This window comes from Mesocricetus auratus, unplaced genomic scaffold (genome assembly GCF_017639785.1).
Source record: "Mesocricetus auratus isolate SY011 unplaced genomic scaffold, BCM_Maur_2.0 Super-Scaffold_100003, whole genome shotgun sequence".
In the NCBI taxonomy this organism is placed as follows: Eukaryota; Metazoa; Chordata; class Mammalia; order Rodentia; family Cricetidae; genus Mesocricetus; species Mesocricetus auratus.
This window is the reverse complement of record NW_024429188.1, coordinates 71,852,461-71,865,864: the sequence shown is the minus strand read 5'-3', so window position 1 is coordinate 71,865,864 and position 13,404 is coordinate 71,852,461. Positions and strand designations below refer to the sequence as shown.

The 13,404-nt window shown below is 42.6% G+C and overlaps 1 protein-coding gene across 3 annotated transcripts in view; it reads left to right on the top strand.

The window, feature by feature from the left end:
- The window catches only part of Trmt2b (tRNA methyltransferase 2 homolog B), a 46,171-nt gene that overhangs the window by 13,638 nt on the left and 19,129 nt on the right, over positions 1-13,404 (top strand). For 2 of the 3 annotated variants that reach the window (XM_040744373.1, XM_040744371.1), the window contains one exon: positions 158-228. The exons of the other annotated variant lie outside the window; for it this stretch is intronic. In XM_040744373.1, the coding sequence (XP_040600307.1) occupies positions 158-228 (71 nt within the window). The remainder of the gene's footprint in view (positions 1-157; positions 229-13,404) is intronic. 3 annotated transcript variants of the gene reach the window in all.

Genomic DNA, 13,404 nt, shown 5'->3' with positions numbered 1-13,404 from the left:
GCTAAAAGAGGGAACAATTAGGCTTTATCTGAAATAATAGCTATGGACTTGAAATTGCCCTTTTGTTTCTTTGTATCAACATATGCTTCTGGGGGAGGGACTTCCAGCTGCTGGGTTAGGATGAAAACCATCTAAATAAATCATTTTCTTCACGTAGATGGGAATGTTGTCTGTGTACCATGTAACCATCTGAAAAACATCCCAGAGAAACACAGTCAAGTGGCTCAGGTAAAAATGGACACGGGTTAGCAGATGACCTGGGACATTGTAGTCTCTAACTGCACTGTCCCTGACATTTTAATATGGATGCCTGCTGTGATTGCTGGAGGGAAGGAGGGGCTCTGTGCTGAAAGCCTACCTTTTAATGTGGGCAGAACATTGTCCTGGTTTTGTTCCAGGACGAGAATGTGGGAGGCGAAACTGCTGTTGTTAAATGTCAAGGGGTCCAAGGACATTAGTAGTAGGGAATAAACAGGAAAAAAAGAACTGCTGAGACCATGGTGTTGAGTCAGGTGTTCCAAATATTTGAAAGGTTAATGCTTTCAGCAGAACAAAGAAAGATCAAAGAAATGACTTGAGAGTTGTAGGCATGGCAGTGAGGCATCTATCATGAGATTGAGCTGGGCACATAGCTCAGTGGTAGACTGCTTGTTTAGCATGGACGAAGACCTGGCGTTGATTCCTGGCTCTGAAAAAAAAGCAAATTTCTTATGGGATCGAGCCCTGAGACTTTTTCAGTCCGTTTTATGGGTTCACTGCGGAGTGCCTGCTGTGTTTCAGGCAGTGTACCTGGAGCAGAGCTACGGTGGTGACTCGGATTAAATGATGCCTATGTTCACAGATATGAACCCCCAAAAGCTGAAGCCTTGCTGAAGATTGCACTAGACTCCCAAATGCCTCTCTTCGTCCCCTCCATTCTTGCCAGCACCTACCATTTTAATGATTCTTGCTTCTGACATTGGGGTGCTGCTCTTTCGTGGGGCACATGGTAACTTCCAGGACACAGCTGTTTCTGTAGACTCATTTTCCAGAATCCCAATGCCCTTCAGAGTCACCTTCCTGTCCTATTTTTGTGGGGGATTTTTCTATTTTATTACATTTATTTATGTGCATGGTGTGTGTGTGTGTGTGTGTGTATGCGTGTGTACACATGTGTGCTGTATTACACTTGGGGAGGTCAGAAGTGTCTCAGGCGTCAAACTCAGGTTGTCATTGTTGGTGCTACGCACTCTTCCAGTGAGCCATGTCACTGGCCTCTTAGTGATTATTCTAAACTCTTACCTTTCTTTGCATTTTTTTAACTGGCATTTTTAACTTACTACCTTTACCTTTGATTTTGGAAGAGTATCATAACAAGTTCTAAGTTGCAAACTCCTTTGGCTGTTCATCTACAAATGTCACTGAAATCCGACCAGTCTTTACTTGTGTCTAAGTGAAAGATGTAGTTGTTTGCCCTTGTCCCCATCAAAGCCTATGCTTCTCTTTGTTTGGACTTACTTTCTGCTTCTTAGCTTCCCTGCCCTTCACTACACAGCCCTTCTCCTGTTTCTTCTCACCGCCCCTCACTCATTTTACTCCATACCATGATGAATATTTCTCACCTTTAAGAAATTCTACTAATTCTCACTTATGTCCTGAACACTAGTGAAATTGATATTGCCTGAGTCAATATCATCTGGGAACTCAGTTTTGTCAAAGCCCATAGAAGCTTTCTGGCCCTAGCTTACTGTTCTTTTCTCTTCCTTTAGCACTGGATCTGTCTTATCCTTGTTTCCCTCCTGAAACACCGACTTCTTCATTTGGTTCGCGATACCATTCTCCAATGGCTTTCTGCCTAGCTCTTTTCTAAATGTTTTTTACTTGTGTGTGTATGTCTTGTGTGTGCAGGTGTTTACACAGGCTCCCCTGGAGCTAGAGTCATAGGCAGCTGTGAGCTCCCTGATGTGGGTGCTGGGAACCGACTTGGATCTTCTGGAAGAACAACCAGTTCTCTTACCGCTTTCCCATCTCTCCAGCCCCAACTTTCCTCCTATGTTGTTGGCCACTTCTTAGTCTTTCTCATACATCAATTCTCCCTTCCTACTATCATTGTTGGTATCCCCGAGGACTCTATTCTAGGCCTTCTTCTTTCTGAATATATTCTTGGGACATAGTACCCAACCTTAACTGGTGCCTTGAACAGTTTCTTAATCAATGGATAGCTGTTATCTTATCTTGTGTTTACAATCCATTGTTCCCAGAGTCTCCTAGGCATTCTCAGAAAGCCATCAACTGGATCTTGCAATCCATGTTGTCTTAATCTGGTCTTCTCAACTTCTGTGTTGTTGCTATTTTGTGTTGTATTATTCTTTCTTGTGTGGGGCTATTAGGTCCATTGTATCATGATTAGCAGTGGCTGTAGTCTGTCACGATTAGCAGTAGCTGTAGTGTCTCGTCTACTAGGTACTGTTAGTTGGTAATAACCAAAATTGCGTCTCCAGTTTCCTCATGTGGATAACCAGGACCTTAAACTTAAATTATCCTTCTTTTTTCCCAAATGTTTCCTCAACAGTTTAGTTATTGGCATATTAGTGGACTAGAAACCTGTATCATCTTAGCTCCTGTCTCAGTTCCCCCTTCCTCCTCCGACATTTAACCCATCTCCAAGTCCTTGCTGATTTTACTACTCTAGAAATATCTTGAGTCCATCCAGTTCTACATTGTCAGCACTTGAGTTCAAATGACCATTCTCAGTCATCTGGATGAGTACATTAATAGCTGCACTTGTCTCCCTGCCTCCAGCCCATCTCTCAATGCATTCTCCACTCAGAGTCCCAGCCGTCTGTAAACTGAAAATAACACAGCTTCATTCTGCTAAAAGATCTACGGTGGTTGCCCAGTCATTTTTAACTTTGAAAAAAATAATGCTCTGTGTGTGTGTGTGTGTGTGTGTGTGTGTGTGTGTGTGTGCGTGTCTGCGCGTGTGTATACATGCACACACAGGCCATGGCACACCTGAGGAAATCTGAGGGCAACTTACTAGAGTTAATTGTCTTCTACCATGTAGGTTCCAGGGATCAAGCTCGTGTTGCCAGGGTTATCAGCGAGTGCCTTTATCCACTGAGCCACCTTGCCATCCCTGCCCAGTGTCTTTTAGAATGCGAGTTTAAATTCTTTACCCATTCACTTTAGGATCTTCACGACAAGGTTCCCAGCCTTATCTCCTGCCCTATGCCTCCCTGCTTTCTTCTTCTCATTTGTACTGAACCCCTGCGACCCTGCCATGCTATCTCATTCCTTCTTGCCTGCCCTTTCTTTCTAGAATGTTTTCAGTTTGCAACTTATTCCCACCACCGCTAGTGCTATTTATTCTCCAAGATTCACGTCAAGCATCAGTTCTATAGAAAACTATATCCAACTCCTCAGTCTGATTAAGAATCCCTGTCACTGTATGTGGTTATCTCTACTGTGCATCTCTTGTACAGCACCTGGCACACCATATTTCATTGTCTGTGGGTGCTTCCCACACTAGCCTGTGGATGTAGCCGCTCTGCTTTATCTAACTTTGAATAGCATTGAGTACTGATTCATACACAATGTGTGTGAATTTGGCACGTTTGGTGAATTAATACTTACTGTTTTCTGTATTCTCACCGACTTTCCATCTTCTTTAGATTATTTTGAAGCATACTGTAGACATATCACATAAAATGTAAACATTTTGATAAAAGTTCTAGGAGAAGGAAATATTTTAAAAAATGTAACTTTACACCACCATCCCACCTAAATAAGGACATTTACCCATAATATAAAATACCTGGTATTTAGATTTGACATTAATTTATCTAGTGATTTGATTTTTTGATTTGATTTTTTTCAAGACAGAGTTTCTTTGTCTAATATCCCTGGCTGTCCTGGAATGCACTCTATAGACCAGATTGGCCTCGAATTCACAGAGATCCACCTGCTTCTGCCTCCCAAGTATTGGGATTAAAGGTATGCATCATCACCCCTGACTTGTTTATAGTTGTTTTTCTCAAGTGTTAGGCCTGAATATGATATTTGGGATATAGACCTCATCTCAATTCCAGGAGCTCGAATCTCCTATTGCCTTTTAGATGTGAGCTGGATGGCCTGGCCACACTGGAGAATGGCTTCTAGTTTGTGTAACAATAGACCTAGGTCCCACACCCATCATAAGGGCTAGCGCCAGAAGACTGGTGAGACTGACCTTATGGAATGTCTGAGGGTTTGTATATGTGCGTTCTAGGACCATCTCTAGCGTTAAAGGAAGTGTTTCCTAGTCAGCCCTATGCATATGGTAATAGATGACTTCTGCCAGTACTCCCACTTTTGGAATGTTATTTAAGATGATGCTGGAATAAACTGTGGTTTCCAGTATTGACTGAGAGCCCTCCTGAAATGATAAGATGTCTCTGTCTCATTCTTAATGCTGCTGGGTAGCTAGGACTTCCCTAAGCTACATTCTCCCACTCAGGATCGAATCCAGGGCTGTTTGACTGGTTCCAAACACAGCCCCAAAGACATCAGTTCAGAATAGATGGCCCCTACAGGGTAGAACTGATACAGGCTGGACACAGGCACTCAAGTCAGGATTTTAGCAAGATTTGTTCTTGGTGTCCTTGGGGTCTGGGTCCAGGCTTCCCATAGATATCAACATCTCTGAATACTCACGTCTCTTATATGGGAAATGGTGTGATGTTTGGTGATCGCCTATGCTCCTCTTCCCATATATTTAGATGATCTCTGGATTACTTGTAATTCTTAATACAAGGTAAATGCTGTATAGATAGTAAACCAACACCTATGTAAATAGTTGTTATACTGTATTGTTTGGGGGACAAAAAAGAAAACGGTCTACAGATGTTCAGTGCAGACACCTTTTTAAAACATTAGTTAAAAAGTTTATTTATTTTGTTATGGGGATCAGGGGTGTGTGCTATAGCATGAGTGTGAAGAACACAGGCTGACTTGTAGAATTTGGTTCTCTCCTTTCACTGTGTGGGTTCTGGGGATTAAACCCAGTCATCAGGCATATGTGGCAAGCAACTCCCTCTGAGACATTCTTCCAGCCCATGGCTCTACATTTTTATTTTCACTCATGTTTTTTTTTGTCTTTTGGAGTCAGAGTCTTACTCTGAGGGCCAAGCTGTCCTGGAACTCCCTGTGTAGCTCATTCGGCTCTCAGACCTACAGTTATTTTCCTACCTCAGCTTCTGAGAGCTGGGAATATAGGCGACTTTTTCAGATTAAAAAAAACTTGATGCTTTAATTTTGTGTGTATATAGTGTGTATGAACCCATGGGTGTGAGGTGTGTGTACGTATGTCCATGCTTGCAGACACCACAGGAGGGCATTGAATGTTCTCCCCTATCAGTATGTGCCATATTCTCTTGAGACAGCGCTCTTACTGAATCTGGACCTTATGAGTTTTTGGCAAGACTGGATGCTGGCAAGCCCCAGAGACCCTCCTGGTTTTTTCTGCCATCCGCCATTGCTGGGATTGCAGGTACATGGCACTAGGCCCAGCCCTTGTCCTTTTTTAACATTGGGGCTGAGACTCAAACTCAAGTCTTTATACTTGCACAGATGCCCCTACTAGACCAAGATTTTGATTTTTTTTATTTCACTTTATTTTATGTGCATTAGTATAAAGGTGTCAGATCCCCTGGAACTGGAGTTACAGACAGTTGTGAACTGCCATGTGGGTGCTGGGAATTGAACCTGAGTCCTCTGGAAGAGCAGTCAGTACTCTTAACTGCTGAGACATCTCTCCAGCACCAGGACTTTGATTTTTAAAAGATGTTATTTATATGTACCATGGTGTGTGTGTGTGTGTGTGTGTGTGTGTGTGTGTGTGTGTGTGTGTGTGTGTGTGTCTTGAGCTTACTATGTATGACCTTGAACTTTTTTTCTGAGACAGTGTTTCACCTTGTAGCCCGGGCTGGCTGACCGGCCTACAACTTACATGATCTTCTTGCCTCTGTCTCCAGAGTACTGAGTTTAAAGTTGTGTGCCTCCTGGGTGACGTTGAACTATTTATCCTATTGTTTCTACTTCCTGGAAAATTACTACTGTGGTTACAGGCATGTGTCACCACACTTGGTTTCTGTTGTGCAGGGAATTGAACCCAGAGTTTGCACATGCCAAGCAGCATAGTCCTAACTGAGCTATATCTTCATCTTAGTAGACTTGTTTTTATTGTTCCTTTGATTTCATTTCATTTTATAATTTTGTGAAATAGCTACACGATTCTAGAGACATCTAGAAAATAAAGTTGCATTCAGAGAGGTCAAATTTTGCTGGGTGTGGCTCATGCCTTTAATTCTAGCACCTGGGAAGCAGAGTCAGGACTTTCTCTGGGTGTTTGAGGTCAGCCTGATCTTAATAGCAGGTTTCAGGATGGCCAGGACTACATAGAGAGACCCTGTCTCAAGCAAATATAGAGAGAGGTCAAATATTGATTGATCTCTGACCCTCCTTCCAGACTTTTCCCTCCTTTGTGTTGCAAAAAATGTTAGATATTTTAAATCTCTCCCTTAGTAGTTAAAAACCTAGCTAACTCTGTACAGTGTTTTACACTTGGGTTTATAAAACATTATATATATATAACTGAGAATGACCTTGAACTCTCCTGAACTTTCTGATTCTACATCCTAAGTGCTGAGATTACAGGTATATGACACAACTAGCTTGTATTTCCATTGAGAATATTATTTATATATTTGAGAATTTCATATATTTATACAGTATATTTTGATCATATTTAACTCCCTACCTCCTTAATTCCTCCCGGACCCCTTCTTCACATCTCTCTTCAAACTTCATGTCCTTTCTTTTGTATTTCCTTTTAATACCTGCATAGCAGTATATAGTGTAGATACATTTTAAGTCTTTGTTTTTATTGGCATGGACAATTGCCTCCTTTCCATACTTGCTTAGTTTTCTACGAACCTTTTGCTAATTTTCCCCAGATGCTTTAAAAGCTCTGTCAAGCATCCATTAGTGTTTTCAATCTGCTCAATAGCTTCCTTTTGTTCTTCCCCAAAGACCTTTTCTCTGGAATCTGTCTTCCTGGCCCCATTAGGCCTTCTGCATAGCTGCCATCCTGGGGCTTCTTTCTCTTGTGTGTGTGTTTGCGTGTGTGTGTAGGGGATATATACGCATTTTGTGTGACACTATTCCTGGGGAGACATAATCAAATGTCTACTTACTTTAGGTAGGGAACCAGTGATAGACCAAAATGAAGATGAGTCCACAACTGAGCTTGGCATCCCAGTGAGTTTTATTGGGGTTACTTACAGAAATATGGGCGAGGGGCTTACTGGAGCAGAAATGACTCAAACACAGCTGTATCATGAAAAGCCCACCCTAGCAAGGATGACAACCCATCAAAGCTGGAAACATAGAGTGCACTGTACAATCGACAGGCAGTGCAACGGGTTGGAGAGTGTCCTTTCCAGGTAGCTCAGTTGTTGAGCCTCTTACAGGTGCTTGACTGTTCTCTGACTCTTCCAGGTAGCTTGGTTGATCAGCCTCTTATAGGTAGCCCAGCTGTTCTGAGAGACTTCTAGATGTCCTTGCTTGCCTGAGAGTGTCTCTCAGCAGTTCTTACACATGCTTTGGGAGGAAGTGTCTAGTGAATCTGACCGGTTTCAGGGACTTCCTGAAGGCTTTGAGTTGTTTATTTTCTGAGCTTAGGATTTTCCCGAAAGTATGAAATGCTTTTCCTCCTCTTAAAATATCCTGCATGGTGGGGGGGGGGCTGGAGAGGTGGCTCAGTGGTTAAGAGCATTGACTGCTCCTCCAGAGGACCTGCGTTCAGTTCCTAGTACCCACATGGCAGCTCACAGTTGTTTGTAATTCCAGTTCCAGGGGACTGACACCCACGGCAAAACACCAATGCACATAAAATAAAAATAAATGAATTTAAAAAACCCTGCTATTCATCTCCCCTTTAACATCCTGTTTTAATGAGTTTCTCTCCAAGATGGAGGGCTTTAGTTCAGGAAAGTGCTACACAGAAGCACCCTTGCCTGTGGGTACGTACATGTTGTCACTCTGCATGTTGAGGCCAGAGGTATATGTTGGGTTATCTTCTTTAATCCCACCCCAGTTTCTTTTTTGAGACAGATTCTTTCACGGAGCCTGGAGATCATTTACTTGGCTAGGATGACTGGCCAATCAGCCTCAGAAATCCTGTCTGTGCCTTCCCACTACCCAAGCCAATGCTGGCATTACAGGTTCTGCTCTGTACCCCAATTTTCTGTGGGTACTGGGGATCCAAACTCTGGTCTTCATGATTGTGTGGCAAGCACTTTATCGACTGAGTCATCTCCCTGTCCCTTTATCCTGGGAATTTTTACTGCTGTATAATCTTGTCTGTTGTCATCTGTTTTAAGACAGGGCTTCCCTATGGAGACCAGGCTGGCTTTGAATTTGGCGTGGTCCTGCATTTGCCTCTTGAGTGCTGAGATTACATTTATGTGCCACCACAGCCAACAGTCTTGTCTGTCCTGTTTCTTATATCCTGTCTTGCTTTCTTGGTTTGCACATTTGTTCATCTAGAGTACAATCCCCGTTAGCTTCTTGAGGAAAAGTATCTCGGACATAATTGTTAGATTTTTACACGTTTGTGTGTAACATTTTTTTCTACCCTGAAATGACTGAAAATGTTTATAGATTTAAAATTCTGGGTTTGAAATCATTTGACCTTGTCAAGTTTGCAGACTGTATTCCATGGTCATGTGATCAGTAGTGTATGTGAGTCTAACGAATCCTTTGTAGGTAATGCCTTCTTCCTTGCCTGGTTTCTCAAAAGCTTTTAGGGAACCTGTTCTTTCTTCCCTTCTTTGAGGGTTGGTGTGGGGAGGAACAGTCTCATTCTCTAACCTTGGCTGACCAGGATACTCACTGCATAGACAAGTGTGATCTTGAACTTGTGGCCATCCTGCTGCTTTTACCTCTCAAGTGCTGGGATTACAGGCATGAGCTACCACGCCTAGTGTAGGGAAATGTCTTTGTCCCCAGAATTTGATGACCATGTGGCCCTTTCTTTACTTCATTGTACCAAACACTTCTTAGGCTTTGTCCATCTGGAAACTAATACTTCAAAATGTAGAGGATTTTTCTTTATTTCTTCTAATACCTCCATCTGCTCTGTTTTCTATGTTCTCTTCCTCCTCTTCTTCCTCTTCTTCTTCTTCTTCCTCCTCCTTTTCTTTTTGTTTTTTTTTTAAGGCAGGGTTTCTCTGTTTATCCCAGGCTGTCCTGGAACTCATTCTGTAGACCAGGCTGGCCTCAAACTCACAGAGATGCACCTGCCCTTGGCTTCCAAGTGCTGGGATTAAAGGTGTGCACCACCACTGCCTGGCTTGTTATCTTCTTTTTCTACCTCCTGTTCTTTTTTTGGTTTTTCAAGGCAGGGTTTCTCTGTGGCTTTGGAGGCTGTCCTGGAACTTGCTCTGTAGACCAGGCTGGTCTCAAACTCACAGACTTCCGCCTGCCTCTGGCTCCCGAGTGCTGGGATTAAAGGCGTGCGCCACCACCACCTGGCTCTACCACCCGTTCTTTGAATCTTAGAGTTCATTGGCTGCTTTTGTAACCTCTAGCACTTTCTTACCTCACACTTTACCTTTTTTGGCCTTTTTATCATTGTGGAAAATTCTTGACTTAAATGCCAAAATATTTGCTGATTTTCTTCTATCATCATCATCATCATCATCACCATCATCATCATCTCTGTTCCTTTAACACCTTATTGTTTTCAGTAATGTAGCATCCATCCATGTACCCATCCATCTACCCATTTATCCATTTACCTATCATCTGCCTCCTTTGGGATTTCTTCCTCTTTAATTTTGTATTTTATCCTGGAGGTTTTACACAGTTTGCCTGGTTGTTTATATTTAAAAACCAATTGGGAGTTGGGCTTGAGTAGGTATACTGTTTCTTGGGTTTACTTCTGGTGACTGTAGGGCTCTTTCTCATGTTTCTGTCAGTCATCATCAATAATGTGGGGCTATTACTTTCTCTAAAGAATCATCTTCAAATCTCCTGCCTAGTTGCTTGTGTGCAAATAGAACCTGGGATCCTATTATTAGTAATACAGATTTACATACTCTTCCTGGATCTATTTCTTCATTTTGTGCTTGGTGTAAAAGATTCAGTACTATTGTGACTCCGTTTGTTTCCTAAGAAAAGAGCCTCCACTCATCTGATAGAGGAAGGTCACCAGATAGAGCAGATTCTTGGTAGGATGAAGAGGTGAATTTGTTTCCCTTTAGAAAAAAAATCACTATTTTGTGTATAGGGGTGTTTGCCTATATGTGTAGCTGTACACCATCATGTGCTTAGTGCCCGTAGAGGCCAGAAGAGGGCATTGGATTCCCTGGGACTGGAATTGTGTTTGTGAGTCACCATGTGGATGCTGAGAATTGGACCTGGGTCCTCTCCAAGAGCAGCTGGTGCTCTTAACTGCTGAGCTATCTCTTTGCTTTCTCACTTTGATGCACAATCTTGCCATGTAGCTCAGGCTGGCCTGTATCCCAGACTGGCATCAAACTTACATTTCTCCTGCCTCAGTCTCACAAGTGATAGGATTGGAGGTATGTATCCCTTTACCGCTTATTTCCCAGTTTTGTGTTCAGATTTTTAATCAAACGCTGATGGTAGCCGTGTACTTCATCATGTCTTTGTTTTCTGCAGTGTCTTGTTCTTTAGGAAGAATAGTTTACTGAGTACACTGTAAGGGAGCAGTGGGCTGGACAGAAGTTGCAGTACTGCCTGCATGCTTTCTGTAGTACTTTATACCTTCAAGCACGAGTCTTTTCTGGACTGTGTTAGGTGGTAAACCTTGTATATCTTCAGGCTCCCCTTTCAGTTTTTGAGACTGGATCTTGCTATGTAGCCTAGGCAAGTCCTGGGCTTTCTATCACCCTGATTCTGCTCTTTACATGCCAAGATTACTGGTATATGCCACCACTCTCAGCTCATCTTTTAAATAGTTACTTATTTTTCCGTGTGTGTGTGTGTGTGTGTGTGTGTGTGTGTGTGTGTGTGTGTGTAGTGTAGTGTGTAGTGTGTGTGTCTGGTACTCACAAAGGCCTGCTAAGAGCATTTGGGGTGTGTGTCCACAAAGGCCAGCTAAAAGCATTTGGGTTATAGCTGGCTTTCTGCAGAAGGTAACATACAGAGTCAGGTGAGTGTTTACTAGGTAGTAAGGTGGAAGTTAATACAAGTAGGCAATGAGGTGAAAGTTAACAGAGGCCATACCGTGTAGTGAGAGGTCATTGTAGTTCCTTACCATTTATATTGAGTGAAATGGGAAGCTGTTGAAAGTTGTGATTGGCAGGGGGATGTCATCATCAGGTAAGTCTTTAATAGGGTCACTTGGATTATGTGTGTCTTTCTCCCTCTGGGTCCTCCTATCCCTTGAAATGGTCTCCATTTTCCTTTCATGCATTTCAAAATAATCTAGATTTTATATATGAGAGAAAACATGATATTTGCCTTTCTGAGTCTGGCTTCTTTGGCTTAATATGATAATCTCCCATTTCATCCATTTTCTTGCAAATGACATTATTCCATTGCAATTTTTGGCTTCATGAAACTCCATTGTGTATTATATACCATCGTTTTTGTCTGTCCCTCTGCTGATGGACATCTAGACCGGCTCCACATTTCGACTATAGTGCTGCAGTAAACATGGATGTGCAGACATCTCTGTGTTATGCCAATTTGGGTTCCTTGGGTCATATACCTTGTGCTGTGGTCTAGCTGGATCATAATGGTAGTTTTGGTTTAGGTTTTTGAGGAACCATGCTGAAATCCATAGTGGCAGCACTAGTTTACACCCCACCACCGTGTTTAAGTCCCCATCCCTGACAGCATTTGTTGCTCATCTTCTTGTTGATAACCATGCTGATGGGGATGAGGTGCAGTCTCAGTGTGGTTTTGATTTGCATTTCCGTGGTGGCTAAGGATATGGAACACTGTAAATATGGAGGTTTTTTTGGTTTTTGCCATTTATGCTTTTGAGAACTGTCCAGCAAACTTGACTGTTTGTTCTTTTGAGTTTTTAATATTTGAGTTCGTTATATAGTCTGGGGGTTACTCTCCTGTCAGATGCTCAGCTGGAAAAGATCTTGTCATGTTCTCTTGTTTTCTCTTCATGCAGTAACTTCCATTTGTTGTTCAGAGACTTTTCCTCTTGGTTTTTTGAGATGGGGTTTCTCTGTATAGCCCCAACTGTCCTGGAACTTTTTTTTTGTAGACCAGGCTGGTCTTGAACTCAGAGGTCTGCCTGTTTCTGCCTCCCATGTGCTTGGATTAAGGGCGTGCGGACCCCCGCCCTTGAGTTTGTTTTCCAAGACTTTGAATGTGACTCTGTCAATGGAGTTCCTTTGTGAGACATACAGCCTTAGCCACTTTCATTGTTGTGCGAACACTGTAGAGTGTACTTACATAAACTTGTGTGGTATAGCCTACTGAACACTTAGGCTCTAGGCTATGAGTTCAGCGTGTTGTTTGTAGAGGCAGAGTAAACAGAAGCATTCAAGACTAATGAAGCCCAAGAGAAAGTGACAGAATCATGAGACACTGTAAACACTGGATGTGTGAGGCTCCTGCCAGTGTAATTGAGGGTTATGCTTTACAGTGAACGTTATTTGTATGGGCAACATACTATGAAATAATAGAAAGTATAATATACGAACTACATAAGGCAGTTAGCAATCTTATGTTATCATCATAAGTATTATGCACTATACATCATTGCAGGTGTCTTTTATATGACTGCCAGTGGAGTAGGGTTTGGTTGCACCAGCAGTCTGGGAACAGAGAAGAAGCTGGGGCATGGGGCTGAAAAGGAGGAGCTAGTGGAGTTGAAGGAAGCAGGATAGCAGTGTTCTGGGACATGAGAAGACACATTCACCAGCTGTGTCCCGTGTGGCTGAGGATGGACTGTTGGACCTCAGGACCAGGCAGTTGGTGACCTTAATGTAAACAGCTTAGGTGGAGTGGTGGGAACCTTATTCAAGTGGTTAAAAAGAAGAATGGGAGATGGGATATATACAGGTCTTGTGAGTTTGGCTACAAAGTAAAAAAAAAAAAGAAGCAGAGTCTTAGCTAATAGGGACTATGGATTCGAGAAAGTTTTTGTTTTGAGACAGGTCTCATGTAGCCCAGGCTGGCATCCAATTTACTACACAGTGGAGGATAACCTTGAATTCTTTTTTTTGTTTGTTTGATTTAGAGATAGGGTTTCTCTGTATTGTTTTGGAGGCTGTGCTGGAACTCGCTCTGTAGACCAGGCTGGCCTCGAACTCACAGAGATCCGCCTGCCTCTGCCTCCCGAGTGCTGGGATTAAAGGCGTGCGCCACCAATGCACAGCTAACCTTGAA